Here is a 25425-nt window from a genome sequence, read left to right on the forward strand (position 1 = left end):
GTGTTGCTGTGGCCGTGGCACAGGCCAGCAGCTGTACCTTAAATTGGCCCCCTAGCCCAGGAGCTTCCATGTGACACAGATGTGGCCATACAAAAAAAAAAAATCAGCAGTGAAGAAAAGTATACCCATGAAAGAGGCATCAAATTCAATTAAGAGAATTAAAATAGAACTCAAGGGGAAAAAATAATAGAAGTACATATTTTGCTAAGTGTAGTATATTCCAACAGGATACTATATTCACAAGATAAATTAGCTAGAGCCCAGGAGTTCCCTTCATGGCTCAATGGTTAATGAAGCAAACTAGGATCCATGAGAATGAGGGTTTGATCCCTAGCCTTGCTCAGTGGGTTAAGGATGCGGCACTGCCTTGAGCTGTGGTGTAGATTGCAGAGGCAGCTCAGATCCCACGTAGCTGTGGCCGTGGCACAGGCCAGCAGCTACAGCTCCGATTAGACCCCTAGCCTGGGAACCTCCATATGCCATGGGTGTGGCCCTAAAATAGCAAAAAAAAAAAAAAAATTAGCTAGACCCCTTGAACATTTAAAATTAGATAACCAAAAATTTTAAAATAGTGAAATAAACATACCTCAAGATTGGCTTAGGGAGTTCCTGTTGCGGCTCAATGGAAACAAATCTAACTAGTATCCATGAGGACACAGGTTCAATCCCTTCCCTTGCTCAGTGGGTTAAAGATCCAGCATTGCCATGAACTGTGGTATAGGTCACAGATGAGGCTTGGATCTGACGCCACTATGGCTGTGGCACAGACCAGCAATATAGCTCCAATTTGACCCCCAGACTAGGAACTTCGTATGCACCAAAGACCAAAAAAAAAAAAAAAAAAAAGATTGAATTAGGAGAGAGAATACACACAAAAAAAATTTCCCCAAATTCTGCAAAAATAGAGTTCCCTTTGTAGCTCAGCAGTTAGCAAATCCAACTAGGATCCATAAGGATGCAGGTACAATATCCAGCCTTGATCAGTGGGTTAAGGATCCAACATTGCCATAAGTTGTTGTGTAGGTCTCAGACACGGCTCAGATGCTACATTACTGTGGCTGTGGCATAGGCCCAATTCGACCCCTAGTCTAGGGACTTGCATATGCCGTGGGCGAAACCCTAAAAAGACAAAAAAAAAAAGAGAGAGAGAACTAGAAAGTGGAAAGTATAAGAGAAAAAAATTTAAACATGAAGGATCAATTAAGAATTTGCAGGAGTTCCCGTTGTGGCGCAGCGGTTAACGAATCCGACTAGGAACCATGAGGTTTCGGGTTCGGTCCCTGCCCTTGCTCAGTGGGTTAACGATCCGGCGTTGCCGTGAGCTGTGGTGTAAGTCAAAGATGTGGCTCAGATCCCGAGTTGCTGTGGCTGTGGCATAGGCCGGTGGCTACAGCTCCGATTCAACCCCTAGCCTGGGAACCTCCATATGCTGCGGGAGCGGCCCAAGAAATAGCAACAACAATAACAACAACAATAACAACAACAACAAAAAAAAGAATTTGCAAAATCCGGAGTTCCTGTTGCGGCTCAGTGGTTAACTAATCCAACTAGGAACCATGAGGTTGTGGGTTCGATCCCTGGCCTTGCTCAGTGGGTTAATGATCTGGCGTTGCCGTGAGCTGTGGTGTAAGTCAAAGATGTGGCTCAGATCCCGAGTTGCTGTGGCTGTGGCATAGGCTGCAGGCTACAGGCTACAGCTCCGATTAGACCCTTAGCCTGGGAACCTCCATATGCCTTGAGAGTGGCCCTAGAAAAGGCAAAAAGACCAAAAAAAAAAAAAAAAAGAATTTGCAAAATCCACCTATCAGAACTTGAAGAGGGACAAAGAAAGAAAGAGAGAAAGGTAGAGAAAATAATAACACTAGAAGAGAATAAAAAAAAGAAAAATTTTCAGAGCTGAAGACAGACAAGATATCCTCAATGGGCTCACCAAATGCTAGCATAAGTGTGATATTATTCCATTTTTAAAAGATATTCTTTCACACTTATACCACTCAAAGAGCCTCCAATCTGATTTTTCTACTTCTAATTTTTCCCCACTACCAACACTCCTTTTCCAACATCAAATTTATCTTTCATACAGAAGTTACAGTGATCCTTTAAAATGTAAACAAGATCATGTCATTCCTCTACTTAAAATCTTTCAGTGGTGTTCCTTTGCTGTTAGAATAAAATAAAAATTCCTTTCCTTGACCCTATTTGATTTGGTCCTTATCATCCCCTACTTACTTCATTCTTCTTTCCATATTGCTTCTTATACTCAGTCACAAAGGCTTTCATTCAGTCATATGAATTGAACAAGCTCTTTCATACCTCAGAGCATTTCCACATGCTTTTCCTCTTTGATTGAAATGCTCTCTCCAACTCACATGCTTTACCCTTAACTAAATCTCACTTATGAGGGTCTCAGTTTAAGGCCAACCTTGATCACCAAATCTAAATCAGGCCTTATTATTTTTTTATATAGATAGATAGATAGATAGATAGATAGCATTTTAAGGCCACACCCATGGCATATGGAGGCTCCCAGGGGTTAAATCGGAGTTACAGCTACAGCCACAGCACAGCAGTGCAGAATATGAGCTGCGTCTATGACCTACACCATAGCTCACCACAGTGCCAGATCTCCAATCCACTGAGGGAGGCCAGGGACTGAACCCGCATCGTCAAGGATACTGGTCAGATTCGTTTCTGCTGTGCCATGATAGGAACTCCTCCAGTTTTCTATATTTTGTAATTTTCATTTCTTTCATAGCACTTATCTCAATTTGATTATTCATTTTATGTCCCACAAGTAGAGTGAAAAATCTCGTTAAGAACAAAGACCACATAGTTATGTTCCTAATTTTATATCCAAAGCTAAATGAGAAATAAACATCTAGGTATTAATTCGATATAACTTTTTAGGGCCATACCTGCAGTATATCAAAGTTCCCAGGCTAGGGGTCAAATCAGAGTTGCAGCTGCCAGCCTATATCACAGCCATAGCATCACCAGATGTGAGCCAAATTTGCAACCTACACTGCAGCTCATGTCAACACCAGATCCTTAACCCACTGAGTGAGGCCAAGGATCGAACCTACATCCTCATGGATACTAGTCGGGTTCTTAAACCACTGAGGCGCAATGGGAACGCCCCACTGTAATATCTTATAACCAAAGACGAAGCAGTAGAAAAAACTAGAGGGAGAATCTGTTACATAAGCAGAGTGAAAATAAATGTGGATACAGATTTAGAAGAAAAACCATAGGAGTAAAACCTGTTTAGAGCTATATTAAATGAATTAAATATAGGAGACACATAAACAAGCAAAGCAAATTGTACCAAGTAAAGAAACTGAGAAAAAATTACTGACAAAGATTCTGTACTTACAGCTGGTTTTAACATTTAATATGCACTACCTCATTCTTTAAATGAACAATGAAAAGACAGCTGATATTTAGAGTTTGAACTTAGGCAATTAGATGGCTCTTAAATTTGCAACACAGTACAGTCAGATTTGTATTTAAGGAACATGCTAGCTTAAATGCAGAAAATGAGCAAAAGGTAGACAACACTAGAAACAAAAAACTGATTCTGAAGATAGTGCAATTACTTCTGGCCAGAGATCTAATCTGATCCCAACCTAATGTTAAGCTAGAAGGGGTAGAGCAAGCTATATCTGAGTAGTGCATAGAAAAAAAGTGATCTTAGGATAAGTCAATGGGATAGCTGAGGGAAAAATGGAGGCATACTCTAACCAAGATATAAGCTAAGAAAATACCAGCAAGGAAGAATGCAAAGTGTAGCCAGAAACAAAAGCAGTAAGAATGAGGGCTATTGCAATTAAGAAAGAAGGATATGAATGAAAGCCAAAGCAACAGAAGCCTAGTAAATACAAAAAGGGATAAACAAAGACAAGGACAAATGAGGGAAATTGGAAACATGTTTTGATGATTAATCTGTCATATACAATTTGTGTTCCATTATGTTACTCACTGCATCCATCTGCTAGGCTAAGAGAATGTGCATAAAACTCTAAAAACCAGGAGAGGAAATGAGGACTTAAACTGTTCAAGGTCAATGAAGAAAAGGGGGAGCATTTAAGAGATATTTTAAGAGTTAGAAACTCTTGGGAGTTCCCTTTGCGGCTTAGCCATTAAAGAATGTGACTAGGATCCATGAGGATTCGGGTTCAATCCCTGGCCTTGCTCAGTGGATTAAGGATCCAGCATTGCCGTGAACTGTAGTGCAGGTCACAGACACGGCTCAGATCCCACATTGCTGTGGCTGTGGCGTAGGCCGGCAGCTGTAGCTCCTATTAGACCCCTAGCCTGGGAACTTTCACAGGCTGAGGGTACGACCCCAAAAAGGGAAAAAAAATTTTAGAAACTCTTAAATTAGTTACATTTTTAGAAACAGCAGCATTGGATAACCAATCATAAGTTAAGTGAAAGATAAGGGAGAAAGATTTTTTGATTTTGAAAACTATACTATTAACTAAAAAGGAAATAAACTAACACTGAGTACTTGCATCATTGTTAATGATACTCTCCTACACATAATACTCTGCACACTCTATCATTCTCTACAACTACCCAAAGCCTGTCTATACCCTAATGTCTACTTTTAAAATTTACTTCTTCCATAAAGCCTTTTTCAGCTCTGCAGTCCACATCGATACCTTTAACTTCCTCTTATTAGCATTAACACATTTCCATCAATATGAAATCTGTGAGCATTTACCCCAAATGTACAAATATATACAATACAAATTTTGTACAAATATTTGTATAAATACATCCTTATATTTTATACAAATTTATAAAATATAACTATGTGTATTATATAATTGTACTATATGTGTATTGTATTATCATTATAAAACATATGTAAAGCATAGAAATAAACAGAAATAGAAGTCCTTTATCCTAAATAGAATTCTTGCTCCTCTAATTTTGAAAACATTGCTCCTAATCATTTTATGTCTAAACTTTCTCCTACAATCATTAGAAATTTCTCAAGAACACAGTATTTCACATCTTGTATGTTTCCACAACATCTAAGGAACGCTAAGAAACACACATAGAACTGTTTGACAGTTTTAGAATTCCTTATCCAAACTTCTTTTTTTTTGTCTTTTTTTTTGCTATTTCTTGGGCGGCCCACTGAGCAAGGGCAGGAACTGAACCTGCAACCTCATGGTTCCTAGTCGGATTCGTCAACCACTGCGCCACAACGGGAACTCCCCAAACTTCTTATATTGCTCTTAGTACTAAGAGAAAAATCATATCATGCATTTTTTTAATATAACAATAACAGCCACTTATATTCAATGTCAGATTGAATTGTTATAAATAAATATCCATTAAAGATATTTTATGGACTGAAATAACTCCTAAGTCTACAACATTCAATTAAACTAATTCTAAAGAACACAGTTATATGCAGTGATTTAAAGCGGTATGTTATGCTCTAAAAAAAGATTTAAAAATTGGGTAAAAATACATTTATAATCATTCTAATATAAAATCATACTAAAAAGTATTTCTTTTTTTTTTTTCTTTTTGCTATTTCTTGGGCCGATCCCACAGCATGTGGAGGTTCCCAGGCTAGGGGTTGAATCGGAGCTGTAGCCACCAGCCTACACCAGAGCCACAGCAACGCAGGATCCAAGCCGCGTCTGCAACCTACACCACAGCTCACAGCAAAGCCAGATCCTTAACCCACTGAGCAAAGGTAGGGATAGAACCCACAACCTCATGGTTCCTAGTTGGACTCGTTAACCACTGAGCCACAACAGGAACTCCCTAAAAAGTATTTCTTAAAAAATAAAGCACAACACTGCAAATCGACTATAATAAAAAAGCAAATAAACCTGCAATGAATAAAAAATAAAATATTTACCACTGAACAGTACAATTTTGGATGTCCAAAAGTTAGTCTAGTCTATAGTGGAAATTAAGCATTGCAAAAGGAAAATCGTAAATAGAGTTTCAAAGTATAACCAAACATCCTAACAAGGCAGTATAATTTCTAATCATTTTAATTATATAAGTATTCAAAGCTAATAATAAAGATTAATGAAAATTAGAGATTTATAGAAAAACACCTGCCAATCCATGAATTTCTTATTTATTTACTTATTTATTTTGCTTTATAGGGCCGCACCTGCAGCATATGGAGGTTCCCAGGCTACGGGTTGCATCAGAGCTACAGCTGCAGGCCTGTGCTACAGCCACAGCAATGCCAGATCTGAGCCAAGTCTGTGACAGGAACTCCTGAATAATTTTAATTTATGAAAATAATATTTATCTTGAGTTCCCGCTGTGACACGACGGAAATGAATCCAACTAGTATCCATGAGGATGTGGGTTCCATTCCTGGCCCCGCTCAATGGGTTGGGTATTTGGCATTGCCATAAGCTGTGCTATAAGTCACAGACTGGGCTCAGATCTGGCATGGCTGTGGCTGTGGCACAGGCTGACAGCTGTAGCTCCGATTTGACCCCTAGCCTGAGAATTTCCATATGCCACAGGTGCAGTCCTAAAAAGCAAAAAAAAAATTAATTTCTTTAACCAAAATTCAGGGAAAAAAGGCTTTCATATCTTTATAAATCTCCGCAATTGTAGATATGAAACTTTATAAATATGAAACATAGAGTTATTAGGATTACTAACTCTATGGTCATAAATTCACAAAACAACTACAAAATTTCTTTCTTTTGGCCATAAAAGTTGAATATTAACAACACTATATGATAAAATCAGGTTATATTCCTATAATCAGTTTATAAGCCAACATGACTAATCCTGAAATTTTAAAATTCAGTTAAAATATGGGAGTTCCCTTCATGGCTCAGTGGTTAATGAACCCAACTAGGATCAGTGAGGATGCAGATCTAATCCCTTGCCTTGCTCAGTGGGTTAAGGATCTGGCATTTGCCACAAGCTGTGGTGTAGGTTTCAGACGTGGCTCGGATCCCATGTTGCTATGGCTGTGGTGTAGGCTGGTGGCTACAGCTCTGATTCGACTCCTAGCCTGGGAACCTCTACATGCACAGGTGCAACCCTAACATAGCAAAATAAATAAATAAATTAAATATAACAGACATTTCCCACTAAGAATTATTATTAAGGCCTCCAAATCCTAAAATAAGAAAAAAGACTGCAAAAACATCACTTAGGCTCCTTACACTTCTAGATATCCCTGAGCTGCATAATGAAAGTGAATAGTCTTTTTTAAGTTCTTTGCAGCTGCCGGCCTACACCACAGCAATGCCAGATCTGAGCCACATCTGCGACCTACACCACAGCTCATGGCAACACTGGATCCTTAACCCACTGAGCAAGGCCAGGGATAGAATCTGGGTCCACATGGATACTAGTCAGATTTGTTTCTGCTGAGCCACGAGGGGAACTCCATCTATTTTAAGATTTAAATTTTCTATCTTTGAAAAGTCAAATAAAAAGTTATCAGATAATCATTATTGGTAAATAACAGAAACTATATTTTATTCTGAAATAATGTTGATGGTTTTATAACTGGCTAATATCATCATTTGCACATGTTATTCTCTAAATCTTACCCAGTTCACATGCTTTCTTCTGAAGTTCCATGGTAAGTACTTTCAATTCATCTTCACTTTTTTCCAATCTTGTAAAATATATTAGTTCACAATGTAAAATATTCTTTTAGTCAGAATTCATCTAATAACTAAAACTGGCACAATTTAGCAATGATATATCTTAACATAGATTTACTTATTCAGTAATTACACTGAAATTACAATTTTTTGATTTAACTGTGTCAGATAGTGTAACATTTCAAAACAAGATATTAATATTGTACATACATAGTAGTATATTAATTATATCTACATAAGACCTTAAAGCTCACTATCATGATTTATCTCTTAGCTATTGATGGTAATCAAATTAATGTATTCTAAAACTTAGAAAGAAACTGAGTATGTAACTACTTTATACCAAATTCTGCCTGCCTTAGGAACAATATAAATATGAGAACTGCAATATTTGCTTCACTCCTCTAGATTTCCGTTTCTTCATCTATAAAACTGAAGTAATTGGAACAGATGATATCTAAGGTCGCTTACATCTTAAAATCTGAAAATCACCTAGATAGAACATATAAGGTTAGCTGAACTAGAAAATTTAGATTTTCTTCCTTTACCATATACAATCAACAGAAAAGAAATTCTGCTAGGCACAGACCATGACTTCAGGGAGGTTTGTTCCTTTCTTTCACACTCCAGACTTAATTAACCCATATACCAATGGGACCTAAATAATTACCTAGGCCTCATAACACAGCTTTATATAAATATTTCCTTAATACAAAGTAGTAAAAAACAGAGCAAGTTTTTAACTCAAGTTTTAGAGAAACTATTTAGATAAAATGCAAATGAGTTATTTTATATTTATTTAACCATATTCATTAATCCATCAATTTAACAAAAACTTTTGAGTAACTAACTCTGTACCAGGCAAGTGGCTAAATTTATAAATCAGAAAAGAAGTTACAGACCCCAGTAAAACAAACCAAGAGCCTAAGTTATTTCTATATAATAATCCACAGTTTAATCAAATGTGTCACATCACTGCATCAGCCCTTATGAGAGTCTCCATATTGCTTAACTCTATGAAAAGCATGCATGAGAACTATCCTAGAGAATATGCGCTATTTTTTCCTAAGAAAACTGCTTCCCGAAAACAAACTCTTAAAATGTTTCCACTACATTCATAAAAAAGAAACTTGACTATAGATACTCTAGAAATTATTGAATACTAGAAGTAAACTGTTTTTATTCAACTATCAGAAGTATTTTTACCTTTGTTGTTCTGTTGTCAATAATTCTTTCAAGTTGCAGATAGTAGTATTAAGTTCAGTAACCACAAATGAATGGGAAGCTTTAGCTTTATTAAATTCTTCCATTTGAGCTTCTTTTTCTCCAGTGAGCTGATATATTTTTTTTGTTGCTATTTGTAAATCTTCCTCAAAAGCCTTTTGAGTACCCTCAATGAAATAAAGTACAAACAAAATTTATAAACAAAGGGCCTTAAGAAAAAAGCTGAATTCATTCACTTTCTATAATTTGCTGCCTCTCCCTCCATTTCTCCTTATCCTTCACCCTCCCCTCTACTCCATTACCAATCTGGAATGCCCCATCACTACTCTTAATTCACCATTCTTTCAAAGCCCAACTATAGTCCAAATCTCTCCATGGAGTCTTTCTAACCAATCTAGCCCATAGTGTTCTTTCAATTCTTAACTACTGTAGAATTTTTGCCTGAATCATGTCTGTACCTAGCAAAGACTTGTATTTTAGTTATACTTTTGATGTGTTATCAAATGTCTCTAATTAAACTATAAGCATTTTGCAGACTTGGATTGTATCTTCTCTATTTGAAGCTTCAGGTCCTTGTACATAGTATTAGCATTCAATAAATATTTGTTGACTGACTGACGGTATGAGAATTATCACACACAAATCAGTTTTTAAACCATACCACACTTCTTTGCAAAGATATTTTAATATCTTCGAGTTCTGATGTCAAATGATCTTGCTTCTCATTTGATTCTTTTAAGTTTTCATTCTGTAATTCTAAAAGAGAAAGTTGAACATAGGTAGTACTTAATAGAAAATACCAAGAAAACAAATTATTTGTAACAATTACTTTTTCCTCTATTAAAAAACCCCAAAATGAGGGAGAATTCTGCAACTATAGACGCGCTGGTATTGGTCATCATAGACTTTTATTGACTTTTCAAGACTGTTATCACCCAAGCACTCAAAGATGAATATATAAAAACTTTTGTTACTACATTTTTATTCATCACTAAACACTGGAAACAATTTAAATATCCCATAGGAGAGAGAATTATGGTGATATATGTATACAATGGGTATACCATGTAGAAACTGTAAATGATGATACAGGTGTTTATTTATTTATTACTAATTTGGATATTCATACGTCATAGAATAAAAACAACTTAAAAGCAGTGTTTATATAACTAGCTCATGTGAAAGGAAAGAATACACATAAAAATTTCAAAAGTAATTTATCTCCTAATGGTAAAATTATTCTTGATTTTACTTTTTATTTCCTCTCTTGATTTTTCTATATTATTACACTTACTTCATTTAATATTATGAAAAGAGCTATTGACTCCACCTGACAGCTAATATTTACTAAATTCTAAGTGCCAGGTACTAGCCTATATGCTTTATATCTGTGTTTCACTTTTAAACTTCATAAAAACACTATGGGAAAAAAGTTCATGTTCTTTCTCTGGATTCGAATTATTCTCATTCCTTTTACCAGCTATCCAGACTTGGGCATGATACTTAGCCAGTCTGTCTCTACTTTTCTCACATGGAAAATGATATTTATTCATGTACTGAAGGGTTGCTATTAAGATTAAATAAGATGATGCAACTTAAAACACTTTAACCACAGTATCTAGCATATGGTCAACAGATGGCACGGTGTATACAGAAACTGGACCTTAAAATTCAAGATACTTACAATACAATTGGACAAGCAGACAAACAATCAAAGATAAGTGTTGATGGGTACTCACTATAAGTTCTGGGAATATACATAGAGGGGGCACCTAAGCCAAATAGGATGAGTAAGGGTTAAAAGTAAGGGAAGACAGACATCAAGGAAAAGTTCAACAAAGGCTTCCAGAAAGTGAGAGCTGAGTTGAAACATTCCAAAGCCAGCAACAATTAACAAGTGTAATAAGAGTTAGAAGAGGAAAGAGAGGTGAAAGAACATAGACAAAGGTAAAATCGAAGAGACAGACTTACACATTCTGGAGTCTAAAAGCATGAAACTTAAAGAACAAGGGAGAAATCACAAAATTAAAACAAGATTTATACAGCTTGCTCAGAGGTGTATGCTTCATAAGTCTGGAAAAACAATGAAGGATGTAAGTAACAGAATAATGTCTCAGGTTTATATTTTCAAAAATTCCATTCTTAAAACATGTGTAGAAATGACGTAGTTAGTGACCCTGCCCTGAGGAAAAAAACAGGAAAAGTAGATGTGGAGAGAGGGAAATGATAACTAAAACTGTCCATTAGGATACTGTTTATTATGGTCTGCTAGTACATGTCCCCTCTGAGAAATCATGTTCATAAACTAGTACTCAGCCACCTACGGGAACTGATTATATGCCGCTTGAATATCCTAAAAATCTCCAAGCCAAAAATTAATTGTAAGTTCTCCTAAGTTTTCTCCCAGGATCCCAGAAACTACAAATATAAATTTTTTTTCAGGAAAAATAAACTTTCAATTCAGGCCTGAAACAATTTCCAGAGATGAATTTACATGTTATCACAATCAAGAATCACAAGAGTAATAAATAAAGCACCATGAGCAAAGTCACAAGAATGAACAAAAGACAGACCTGTATTTGACTGCGAGATTGCAGATGTTAGAATTACTGGTGGTGAATTTTAAAAATTAGTACTATATCATTCTTTAAAAACTAAAAGAAGGAAAATGTCCATAAACTACAACTTATCTAGAAATAATATATAAAATTGAAACTGAAAACTCCATTGGATTATTGGTGAGGTATGCCTTTCAAACCAACATTCCACTAAAAAGGAATTAAAAACTCGGGATCAAATATTAAGGGCATTAAAATCATTAAACTCCTGACAAAATAATACGAAATTAATAGTTACAAAGTGAAAAGAAGTTAGAAACCTGGAAAAGTAAGCTAAGCATAAAACCTGCTTTTGCTCCAAGGGAATCTGCAGGTTCTGGCAAAGCTGAACTTTGATTTTAAATTATGATGAAGTGAGGAAAAGAAATATGAAAAATCAAAAGACTGCATAGGGTAGAGAGTCCCAGAACTGTACAATAAGCTAGGACAATCATTATATATGGATCAAGCAAATATGAAGCACAGATTCACATCATCTGAGTGGTCCAAGTAATTCCAAGACATGAAACTGACTTAAAATGACCAGAGCCACCATACACATGGTAAAAGTAAATGGAAATCCTCCAAGGAGGAAGTTAATTTACCTATATACAAGGCAGCCTTATTAAACCTACTAATTTTTTTTCAAGAAAAATAATGAACATGGAGTCAAAGACAAGGCATTCAATAAAACAAAGATTTTGAACAAAAAAAAATCAGAAACAAAAGACAGTATGAGGCGCACATTTAAGATAAAAAATTGTCAGAAAGAAACAGCTCTTCTGAGTATATTTAAAGAATAAAAACCCTGAAAATGATAACAGAAAACTACATAAAGTAGAATAACAGATTTGAAAAGTAAGAACCTTAAAATAAACATCTTAACAACTAAAAATAAAATTGGAAGAGTTCATACTGAATGAGAAACAAATGAAGAGAAGGACAAGGTAAGTCAAAGAAATCACCCAGAATAAGGAATAGAAAGGCAAACTGTGAAAATATGGAAAAGAAATTAACAGTCACAGAAGATACAGTTATACAGATCAATGTAACAGGATAGAAAGCCCAGAAATAAACCCACACACTTATAGTCAATTAATCTACATACAAGAAAGAAGGCAAGAGTATACCATGGACAAAAGACAGTCTCTTTAATAAGTGGTGCTGAGAAAACTAGACAGCTACTGGGAAAAAAATGAAATTAGAACATTCTCTAACACCATACACAAAAATAAACTCAAAATGGATTAAAGACCTAAACATGGAGTTCCCGTCGTGGCTCAGTGGTTAACGAATCCGACTAGGAGCCATGAGGTTGCGGGTTTGATCCCTGGCCTTGTTCAGTGGATTAAGGATCTAGCGTTGATGTGAGCTGTGGTGTAGGCTGCAGACTTGGCTTGAATCTGGCATTGCTGTGGCTCTGGCGTAGGCTGGTGGCTACAGCTCTAATTAGATCCCTAACCTGGGAACCTCCTTGTGCTGCAAGAGCGGCCCCAGAAAAGGCAAAAAGACAAAAAAAAAAAAACCTAAACGTAAGACCAGATAGCAAAGGAGGAAAACATAGGCAGAACACTCTTTGACATGAATCACAGCAATATCTTTTTGGATCCAACTCCTAGAGTAATGAAAATAAAAAACAAAATAAACAAATGGGACTAAATAAACTTAAAAGCTTTTGCACAGCAAAGGGAGAATAGGAGAAAACATTTGCAAACAAAGTGACCAATAAAGGATTAATCTACAAAATACGCTAACAGCTTAATCAATCTCAAAAAAACAACCCAATCAAAAAATAGCATAAGAGAGAAGACAAGATGGCGGAGGAGTAGGGGGACACGCTCGCCCTCTCCCACAAACACAACAAAAAAAGCACATCTACAGAATAAATGACTCGCACAGAACAGCAACCAATCGCTGGCAGAAGAACCTAAACTCCAATGACGGCAAGAAGTTCGTGACATTACTGGGCAGAACGGGAGAAAAGAGGAGAGTGAGAGAAGGTGAATCCTAGCGGGACGGGCGCTCCCGAAAGGGAACTGCTGAGGAGAAAGGGATCCCGCACCCTGGAAAGTCACCTACATGGGAGAAAGATCAAACGAACCGGAGGAATCTCCAGATGCAGAGAAGAGTGTAGCAGTAAGTTGGAGTACGGAAAAGCCAATCAAGAACCGAACAGACCATCTGAACTACGGGCACAGTCACCAAAAATTGAGACGCCTGGGTGGGGGCTGGGCACCGAGTCCTCGGCTCCAGAGGTTAGTCCCCGGGAAAGGGCCGGGGGACGCCTGGGTGGGGGCTGGGCACCGAGACCTAGGCTCCAGAGGATAGTCCCCGGGCTGGGGGGGCGGGGCAGAGTGGAAACTGCTTGGGAGGTCTAGAAACCATTTGACGGGGCAGAGACTGCCTGGGAGACTAGAAAACAAAGCTGTCGCAGAGGAAGGGAGCAATACTCTAGGGGCGGGGAAGTGGAAAGCCGCATCAGAGGGAACCTGGGAAAAGAGCCTGGTCTGCGGCCCGTGCTGGGGAGGGGAGAGAAGAAGGGGTGGGTCCCCATAGAATACCCCCCACGCCACAGCAAGCTTACAGGCCCGCTAGCTAGCTGAAAGCTGTGCTTCCCAGTACATCCCCTCCCCCCACCCCCACCACCCCCTACGCTCTCGGCAAACCTGGGGCTGCCTGCCATCCAGGAGGGCTGGCCTCAACAATTGCCTGAAGCCTACCACCACAGGGGCTGTCCCTGCACAGGCCTGCTTGCCCTTTGGAGGGGCTACACTTCCGCAGAGTAGCACCAAACACCACCAGCCCCCGAGAAAAGGCCTGCAGCCCAGAAAAGCTAGAACAAGCCTAGCCAGGCCATGAATAGATCTGCCTAATTCTCGGATGGTTTTTCTGAGTCGGGCTGCCCCGGGGAGGAGCCTCTTGGATTTCCAGTGGCCCTGCTACCCGCCCAAGCCTCCAGGGGGTGCAAACTCTAGAGGATCAGCTGCATAGGACTGCCAGCTCCAGGCAGGACCCCCTACAGCCCAGAAAAGCTGCAACAAGCTTGGCCGAGTCGAGAAAAGATCTCAGACAGTTTTTCTGAGTCAGGCTGCCCCAGGGAGGAGCCTCTTGGGTTCCCAACGGCCCTGCTACCTGCCCAAGCGCCCAGGGGGTGCCTGAGTGGATCAGCTGCATAGGACTGCCAGCTCCAGGCAGGACCCCCTGCAGCCCCGAAAAGCTGCAACAAGCCTGGCCGAGCCAGGAAAAGATATCAGACGGTCTTTCTGAGTCGGGCTGCCCTGGGGAGGAGCCTCTTGGGTTTCCAGCGGCTCTGCTACCCGCCCAAGCCCCCAGGGGGTGCCCCACTCCTGCAGAATAGATGCTCAGCACCACCAGCCCCCTGGAAGAGCCCCTGCAGCCCAGAAAAGCTGCAACAAGCTTGGCCAGACTGTGAAAAGATCTGCCTACATTCTCAGGCCGTCCTTCTGAGTTGGGCTGCCCTAGGGAAGAGCCTCTTAGGTTCTCAGTGACCCAGATAGCTGCTCAAGCCCCCAGGGGGTGCTGCACCCCTAAGGAACAGCTGCCCAACACCGCCAACCCCCTGCAAGAACCCCACAGCCTAAAAACACCAGAGCAAGCTCTGCATGACCAAGAGAAATCTGCTACCATCGTGGTGTGGACCTCCCAGTCCTGTCTGCCCTCAGGAAGTCCTCCTTTGCTTCAAAGAAACACTGTTAGCCCCATCAACACTCCAGAAAAACCACACTGCCTCAAAAAAGACTGACCAACAACGCTAGCCCTCAGGAAATATTCCACGGCAGTGACAAGGCAAACACTGCCCGATAACGGAGAGTACAACTCCCTCAGGAGAAAGAAAACAACAAGCAAGATGAAGAAGCTGAGAAACCACCCCCAGTCAAACCAACAGGACAACTCACCTAAAACAGTCAAAAATGAAACAGATCTCTGCAGTCTGACAGACCTGGAGTTCAAAAGAGAAATAGTGAAAATACTGAAGGAATTAAGAGAAGATATGAACAGTAATGCAGATACCCTCAGAAAGGAACTAGAAAATATAAGAAGGAGCCAAGAAAAACTAGAACATTCATTTGCAGAGATGCAAACTGAACTAAGGGCAGTAAAAACCAGAATGAATAATGCAGAAGAACGAATCAGTGATATGGAAGATAGAATAATGGAAATCACTGAATCCGGTCAACAGACAGAAAACCGAATCAAAAAACTGGAAAGCAATATAAGAGACCTATGGGGTAATATAAAGCGGGCCAATCTACGCATAATAGGAATTCCAGAAGGAGTAGAAAAAGATAAGGGGATGGAAAATATATTTGAAGAAATTATCGATGGAAACTTCCCAAATCTAAAGGATGCTGGGTTCAAGATACAAGAAGCACAGAGGGCCCCAAACAAACTGAAACCAAACAGACCCACACCAAGACACATCATAATAAAAATGGCAAAAGTTAGTGATAAAGAGAGGATCCTAAAGGCGGCAAGAGAAAAACAGAATGTTCCTTACAAGGGAACCCCCATATCAGCTGATTTCTCACGAGAAACACTACAGGCCAGGAGGGAATGGCAAGAGTATTTTAAAGTGCTAAAAGGAAAAAATATGCAACCTAGAATACTCTATCCGCAAGAATATCATTTGAAATAGAAGGGGAAATAAAAATTTTTTCCAACAACAAAAAACTTAAAGAATACTGCAACACAAAACCCAGGTTAAAGGAATATTGAAAGGGCTTCTCTAAACCAAAAAGAAAGGAAGGAAAGGGAAGAAAAAAGAAAAGAAAAAAAAGAAGAAGAGGAAGAACTAGGACTGAGGAAACCGCAATCAGAGAGCAGTCACTCAAATAAGCCAGCATACGATTTAATCATGAACATGCTTCAACAAAATAAAATTAAAAAGAAAAAAATAAAAAAGAGCCATCAAAACCATAAAATGTGGGCAAGGGTAGAGAAGTAAATAACCCTTTTTGTTTGTTTGTATGTTTCTCTTCTTAATTTTAATACAGTATGAAGTGTTTGAACTTACAGGACCATCCGGCTAAAACACACCATTATGGGAAGGGGTTAGCATACTTAAAAAACAGGGCAACCACAAGCCAAAACCAAATATTGCATTTGCAAAAAATGAAAAAAAAAATACACTCAAGCAGATAAAACAGGAGACCATCACAAAAAAAAAAAAAAAAAAAGAAAGGAAGAATGGAGAACCATAGAATCAACTGGAACACGAGGTTCAAATGGCAATAATAATAATCTATCAATTATCACCTTAAATGTCCATGGACTGAATGCCCCAATCAAAAGACACAGAGTGGCTGAGTGGATAAAAAGGCAAAAACCTTCAATATGCTGCCTACAAGAAACTCACCTTAGGACAAAAGATACATATAGATTGAGTGAAAGGGTGGGGAAAAATATTTCACACCAATAGACAAAGAGAAAAAGCAGGAGTCACAACACTCATATCAGAAAAATAGACTTAAAACAAAAGACATAAAGAAAGACAAAGAAGGACACTACTTAATGATTAAGGGATCCATCCAAGGAGAGGATGTTAACTATCGTCAACATATATGCCCCAATATAGGAGCACCCAGATACATACAACAAATATTAACAGACATAAAGGGAGATATTGAGAGAATACAATCATAGTAGGAGACCTTAATACCCCCCTCACATCAAGGACAGATCCTCTAGACAAAAAACCAATAAAGCAACAGAGATCCTAAAGGAAACAATAGAAAAGTTAGAATTAATGATATCTTCAGGACACTACATCCAAAAAATCAAAATACACATTCTCTCAAATGCTCCTGGAACATTCTAAAGATCGACCACATATTGGGCACAAAGCTAATCTCAATAATTTAGGAGCATAGAAATTATCTCAAGTATCTTCTCTGACACAATGCCATGAAATTAGAGATCAACCATGGGAAAAGGAAGAGAAAAAACCTACTGCATGGAGACTAAACAACATGCTACTAAAAAACCAATGGGTCAATGAGGAAATCAAGAAGGAAATTAAAAACTACCTTGAAACAAATGTAATGAAGACACGACCTCTCAAAATCTATGGGATGCTGCAAAAGCAGTGGCTCGAGGGAAATTTATAGCAATACAGGCCTTTCTCAAAAAAGAAGAAAGATCCCAAATTGACAACTAACCCTCCACCTAAATGAATTAGAAAAAGAAGAAACAAAAAGGCCTAAAGTCAGCAGAGGAAGGAATTATAAAGATCAAAGAAGAAATCAATAAAATACAGACTCAAAAACAATAGAGAAAATTAATAAAACCAAGAGCTGGTTCTTTGAAAAGGTGAACAAAATTGACAAACCCCTGGCCAGACTCACTAAAAGGGAGAGAAAGAACCCAAATAACTAAAATTATAAATGAAAAAGGAGAAATACAATGGATACTGCGAAAATAAAAACTATAAGAGAATACTATGAACAACTATATGGCAACAAGTTTGACAATCTGGAAGAAATGGACAATTTTCTAGAATCTTACAGCTGCAAACCGAATCAAGAAGAAAACAGACAACTGAACAGACCGATCACTAGAAATGAAATTGTAGATGTCATAAAAACACTCCTACAAATAAAAGTCCGAACCAGATGGCTTCACAGGCGAATTCTATCAAACATATAAAGAGGATTGGTGCCCATCCTCCTTAAACTCTTTCAAAGGTTGAAGAAGAGGAATATTCCCAAAGACATTCTATGATGCCACCATCACCCTCATTCCAAAACCAGACAGAGATACCACCAAAAAAGAAAAACTATCGGCCAATATCTTGATGAATATAGATGCAAAAATTCTCAACAAAATCTTAGCCAACCGAATCCAAACATACCAAAAAAATTATACACCATGACCAGGTTGGGTTCATCCCAGGTTCACAAGGATGGTTCACATACGCAAATCAATCAGCATCATAAACCCCATTAACAAAAAAAAAAAAGTCAAAAATCATATGATCATCTCAATAGACGCAGAAAAACATTTGACAAAGTCCAACATCCATTCATGATCAAGACCCTCGCCAAAGTGGGTATAGAGGGAACATTCCTGAATATAATCAAGGCCATTTATGAGAAACCCACAGCAAATAAATACTCAATGGGGAAAAACTGAAAGCCTTCTCACTAAATCTGGAACAAGACAGGGATGCCCACTCTCACCCACTGCTCTTCAACATAGTTTTGGAAGTCCTAGCCACAGCAATTAGACAAACCAAAGAAATAAAAGGCATCCATATAGGAAGAGAAGAGATAAAACTGTCACTGTATGCAGATGACATGATACTATACATAGAAAACCCTAAGGACTCAACCCCAAAACTCCTTGAACTGATTAATAAATTCAGCAAAGTAGCAGGATATAAGATTAACATTCAGAAGTCAGTTGCATTTCTGATATACCAGCAATGAAATATTAGAAAAGGAATACAAAATAATACCTTTTAAAATTGCACCTCACAAATCAAATACCTCGGAATACACCGACCAAGGAGGTAAAGGACCTATATGCCGAGAACTATAAAACTTTAATCAAAGAAATCAAAGAAGATGTAAAGAATGAAAGATATTCCAGTTCCTGGATTGGAAAAATCATATTGTAAAAATGGCCATACTACCCAAAGCAATCTACAGATTCATTGCAATCCCTAGCAAATTACCCAGGCATGTTTCACAGAACTAGAACAAACAATCCAAACATTTATATGGAACAACAAAAGACCCAGAATCGCCAAAGCAATCCTGAGAAACAAAAACCAAGCAGGAGGCATAACTCTCCCAGACTTCAAGAAATACTACAAAGCCACAGTCATCAAAACAGTGTGGTACTGGTATCAAAACAGACAGACAGACCAATGGAACAGAATAGAGAACCCGCGAATAAACCCTGACACCTATGGTCAATTCATCTTTGACAAGGGAGGCAAGAACATCAAATGGGAAAAAGAAAGTCTATTCAGCAAGCATTGCTGGGAACCTGGGCAGCTGCATGCAAAGCAATGAAACTAGAACAAAACCCTACACCATGCACACAAATAAACTCAAAATGGCTGAAAGACTTAAATATACGACAGGACACCATCAAACTCCTAGAAGAAAACAGAGGCAAAACACTCTCTGACATCAACATCATGAATATTTTCAGGTCGGTCTCCCAAAGCAATCGAAATTAGAGCAAAAATAAACCCATGGGACCTCATCAAACTGAAAAGCTTTTGCACAGACAAGGAAACCCAAAGAACAAAAAGACAACTTGCAGAATGGGAGAAAACGTTTCAAATGATGCAACTGAAAAGGGCTTAATCTCTAGAATATATAACAACTTATAAACCCAACAGCAAAAAAACCAATCAATCAATGGAAAAATGGGCAAAAGACCTGAATAGACTGTTCTCAAAGAAGATATACAGATGGCCAACAAACACATGAAAAATGCTCAACATCACTGATTATAAAGAAATGCAAATCAAAACTACCATGAGATACCACCTCACAACCAGTCAGAATGGCCATCATTAATAAATCCAGAAATAACAAGTGCGGAGGGGCTGTGGAGAAAGGGAACCCTCCTCCACTGTTGGTGGGAATGTAAACTGGTACAGCCACTATGGAGAACAGTCTGGAGATACCTTAGAAATCTATCCATAGAACTTCCATATGACCCACAATCCCACTCTTGGGCATATATCCAGACAAAACTCTACTTAAAAAAGAACATGCACCACATGTTATTGCAGCACTATTCCAATAGCCAGGACATGGAAACAACCCAATGTCCATCGACAGAGGATTGGATTCGGAAGATGTGGTATATGTATATATACATATACATATACATATATATATACATATACATATATATATATATATATATACATACTATACAATGGAAATACTCAGCCTAAAAAAGAATGCATAATGCCATCTGCAGCAACATGGATGGAACTAGAGAATCTCATACTGAGTGAAATGAGCCAGAAAGACAAAGACAAATACCATATGCTATCACTTATAACTGGAATCTAATATCCAGCACAAATGAACATCTCCTCAGAAAAGAAAATCATGGACTTGGAGAAGAGACTTGTGGCTGCCTGATGGGAGGGGGAGGGAGTGGGAGGGATCGGGAGCTTGGGTTTATCAGACACAACTTAGAAGAGATTTACAAGGAGATCCTGCTGAATAGCATTGAGAACTTTGTCTAAATACTCATGTTGCAACAGAAGAAAGGGTGGGGAAAAAAATGTAATGTAATGTATACATGTAAGGATAACTTGATCCCCTTGCTGTACAGTGGGAAAATAAAAAAAATTATTAAAAAAAATAGCATAAAATCTAAATAGACCATTTCTATTTAGATGGCCAAAAAGCACATGAAAAGGTGCTCAACATCACTAGTAATTAGAAAACTGCAAATAAAAACTACAAAGAGGTATCACCTCATACCTGTCAGAATGGCCATCATCAAAAAGTCTACAAACAATAAATGCTAGGGAAGGTGTGGAGAAAGGGGAACCCTCCCCTACACTGTAAATGGAAATGTAAACTGGTACAACCACTATGGAGCAGAGTATGGAGTGCCCCTAAAAAACTAAAAATACAGGGAATTCTTCTGTGGTGCTGTGGGTTAAGGAGCTGGCGTTGTCACTGTAGCAGCTTGGGTCACTGCTGTGGTGGTGGTTCGATCCTTGGCTCAGGAACTTCCAGATGCCAAGGGTATGGCCAAAAAAAAAAAAAAAAAAAGAGGGAGTTCCCGTCAGGGCTCAGTGGTTAACGAATCTGACTAGGAACAATGAGGTTGCAGGTTTGATCCCTGGCCTTGCTCAGTGGGTTCAGGATCTGGCATTCCCGTGAGCTGTGGTGTAGGTCACAGATGTGGCTCAGATCTGGCGTTGCTGTGACTCTGGTGTAGGCCGGTGGCTACAGCTCCAATTGGACCCCTAGCCTGGGAACCTCCATATGCCACGGGTGCGGCCCTAGAAAGACAAAAAGACCAAAAGACCAAGAAAAAAAAGAGAGAGAGAGAGAGAGAGAGAGAAAGGATTACCATTTAACCCAGCAATTCCACTGCTGAGCCTATATCTAGAGAAAACCATAATTCAAAAAGATAGATGAGGGAGTTCCCACTCTGGCTCAGTAGAAAAGAACCTGACTAGTATCGATGAGGGCGCAGGTTCAATCCCTGGCTTCCTCTGTGGGGTAAGGAGCCAGCAGTGCCATGAGCTATGCTGTAGGTCACAAACGGTGACTCAGATTTGGCATTTCTGTGGCTGTGGTGTAGGCTGGCAGCTACACTTCCAATTCGACACCTAGCCTGGGAACCTCCATATGCCTCAGGTGCAGCCCTTAAAAAAAAAAAAGCCAGAAAGATACATGCACCCCAATATTCATAGCAGCACTACGTACAATAGATATGACATGGAAACAACCTAAATGTCCATCAACAGAAGAAGGGATAAAGAAGTTGTTCATGTACACAATGGAATATTACTCAGGCATAAAAGAAACTGAAATAACACCACTGCAGCAACATGGATGTACTTTCATACTAAGTGATGGAAGTCAGAGAAAGACAAATATTATATGATGTCATTAAATGAGGAATCTAAAAAAGCGTGTTACAAATGAATTTATTTACAAAACAGAAACCAATTCACAGACTTCAGAAACAAACATACTTATCAAAAGGGAAAGACTGGAGGGAGGGATAAATTAGGAGTTTGGGATTAACATATACACACTACTATATATAAAATAGATAATCAGCAAGGACCTACTGTATAGTACAGGCAACTCTACTGAGTATTCTATAATAACTTATATGGGACAAAAATCTGAAAAAGAATGGATATATGTATATGTATAACTGAATCACTTTGCTGTACACCTGGAACTAACACAACATTTTAAATTAACTATACTCCAATGTAAAATAAAAATTAAATTGAAAAAAAAAGTAGGAGTTCCTGTCATGGCTCAGTGGTTAATGAATCCAACTAGGAACCATGAGGTTGTGGGTTCTATCCCTGGCCTTGTTCAGTGGGTTAAGGATCCAGCGTTGCCCGGAGCTGTGGTGTAGGTCTCAGACTCGGCTTGGATGTGGTGTTGCTGTGGCTCTGGCATAGGCCAGTGGCTACAGCTCCGATTAGACCCCTAGCCTGGGAACCTCTATATGCTGTGGGTGCAGCCCCAGAAAAAGAAAGAAGAGGAAAGGAGAGGAGACGAGAGGGAGGAGAGGAGAGGAGAGGAGAAAAAGGAAAGGAAAGGAAAGGAAAGGAAAGGAAAGGAAAGGAAAGGAAAGGAAAGGAAAGGAAAGGAAAGGAAAGGAAAGGAAAGGAAAGGAAAAGAAAAAGGAAAGAAAAGAAAAGAAAAGAAAAGAAAAGAAAAGAAAAGAAAAGGAAAGAAAAAGAAAAGCAATATGATTTTTTTTGTCTTTTTTTTTGCCTTTTTCTAGGGCTACTCCCACGGCATATGGAGGTTCCCAGTCTAGGGGTCTAATTGGAGCTGTAGCCACCAGCCTACACCAGAGCCACAGAAATGCAGGATCCGAGCCGTGTCTGCAACCTACACCACAGCTCACGGCAATGCCGAATCCTCAACCCACTGAGCAAGGGCAGGGATCGAACCCGCAACCTCATCGTTCCTAGTCGCATTCGTTAACCACTGAGCCATGACGGGAACTCCAAGAAAAGTAACATGATTTTTAATCAGATTTCCCAAAGGAGAGGGAACAAAGAATAGAGCAAATAAATGCTTGAAGAAAAGCAAAAATACAGGATACTAATTTACAGATTCAAGAAGTTGTAAAATAAAATTAAGCATATATCTTAACATATCAATACTGAAAATAGTAAAAAAAAAAAAAATCAAGAGGCAAAGAAAATATGAAAAGCCCCAAGAGAAAAGATACCTTATCTTCAAAGGTTCAACAGTTAGATTGACCAATGACAAAAAGGAAGCCAATATAAAGCAGGATGATACCTTTAGTGTGCTAAATGAAATTTCCAGGAATAGCATATAGTGTGCCAACTAGAAATATGTATCATTTAAAACATCCTTTCCACATGAGAAAGGATAAAAAATGTTAACACAAATAAAATAGAAGAGAGAGCATCACAAGCATACTCTCACTAAAGGGTATTCTAAATATTCCTCTTCAAGGTAGAAAGAGGATCCAAACAAAAGATTTGAGAATTAAGGGAAATCAAGATCAAGATGGCAGAGTAGGGGGATACAAAACTCAAATCTCCCCAGGAATACAACAAAAATATATCTACATGTGGAGCAATTCTCGCTGAAAACTAACTGGGCACTGCCAGAAAAACTTGGACAACCAAAGCTATAAGAAAGATCAACATGGAATCTAATAGGAAAAGAAGAGAAGCAATTAGATTGGGATCTGGGTCCCTGTGAGGAAACACAGAAGAGAGGAACCCTTCTTGGGAGTGAACCACTCAAACCAGTATTAGGCACCCTAGCCCTGGGGTTAATGGCAGGAAGACAAATCTCCTTAACTGCTTAGAAAACCAGTGAGACAGCTGTAAGAAACATAGACTCAACTCATGAAAAGAGCACAACACTTGCTTACTCCTGAAACAAGGTAGAGAAAGCAAATTTAAACTGCATTGGACCATGGCCTGTTTCCCAAGATGTCCATAATGTGCCACCCAGCCTGAGCCGAGTGCCTGCTCAGGTCTCACTTGCTTCAAAATGTTGCTCCACACTAGGGCAAGGGCTGCTGAAGCCAAGGGGAGTGCTCAGTCATGCAGGACCATGCCGGTATAGATGCAAAAGGGTATGTGAACAGAGAGGAGCAACCATTACCCGCACTTACAGAAGTGATGCATCAGAAGCAGTCCCAGGCTCTGACTGCAAGCTAATACCCCCACAGCCCTGCCTGTTCTACACCCCAGTTCCACGCTAGAGTGATGGTTGTAGTGGCCAAAGAGAGTACATAGTTATGAGGGACAAAGGCAGCTCAGACCCACAACACCATCTGAATGGGGCAGGGCAGCTATTAACGGTGCTTTGAGAGGCAGTGCATCAAAAGTAGTCAAGACCCTGACTGTGGTCATGGATGCCACAGCCCACACCTAGACCCACACCAAGCACCTGCACCAGTCCCTCTTGCTCCAGCACTGCTCCCCCTGGGGTGAGCATGCCAATACTAGGGGTTGGGGAGGAGAACACATACTTATAAGGAATGGATACAGTTAGGACCCAATCCTTAGGACTTCTGCTTGAACAACTTGGGACCTGAACATACCCTTGCCTCTGCCCCTAATGGGGTGGTGTTGGATACTGAGCAGAGGAGAAAACCCAGAACACACCTGGTTCTGGCTCTAGTCTCTCCATCTATATAGCACTACCTCCTACCAAGGTGACAGCTGCCAACACAAGCTGAGAAAAGACATGACTCATGCTCACATCAGATCGTGCTCTCCACCACAGCCACTGGGCATACACAGATGCGACTATACAAGGATATCACTTCATGACCTCAACAGCTAACTTTCTTACCTAATTATATCGAGCCAAAAAAAAAAAAACAGCAAAATGAGTTGATAGATGAATTTGCTTCAACAATATAACAAAACTCCTAAAAAACAACTAATGAAACTAATAAATAATTTATCAGATAAAAGAGTTTAAAGCATTAGTAATAAGAATGCTAAGTGAATTAGAGAAAAGAATAGATGAACACAGTGAGAATTTTAACAAGATAGGTATTACAAAAATGTAACAATTTTTACAAGATAGAACCAGTAAAAATTGAAGAATGGAATAACTAAAATGAAAAATATGCTAGGATGATTTAACAAATGATTAGGTGATACATAAGAATGCATAAGTGATCTAGAAGACAGAAAAATGTATCACCCAATCAGAACAACAAAAAGAAAAACAAATTTTTAAAAATGACAATTGTTTAAGGGAACTCTG

The 25425-nt window shown here is 39.0% G+C and overlaps 1 protein-coding gene across 2 annotated transcripts in view; it reads right to left on the reverse strand.

Annotated features, from left to right (window-relative positions):
- The window catches only part of SYCP1 (synaptonemal complex protein 1), a 148437-nt gene that overhangs the window by 75979 nt on the left and 47033 nt on the right, over window positions 1-25425 (reverse strand). For both annotated transcript variants that reach the window (XM_047783074.1, XM_047783076.1), the window contains 3 exons: window positions 9511-9605; window positions 8832-9016; window positions 7569-7636 (listed from right to left, as the gene is read on the reverse strand). In XM_047783074.1, coding sequence (XP_047639030.1) covers window positions 7569-7636; window positions 8832-9016; window positions 9511-9605 — 348 coding nt within the window. The remainder of the gene's footprint in view (window positions 1-7568; window positions 7637-8831; window positions 9017-9510; window positions 9606-25425) is intronic.

The sequence above is a fragment of the Phacochoerus africanus genome, chromosome 6, assembly GCF_016906955.1.
Source record: "Phacochoerus africanus isolate WHEZ1 chromosome 6, ROS_Pafr_v1, whole genome shotgun sequence".
NCBI lineage: Eukaryota > Metazoa > Chordata > Mammalia > Artiodactyla > Suidae > Phacochoerus > Phacochoerus africanus.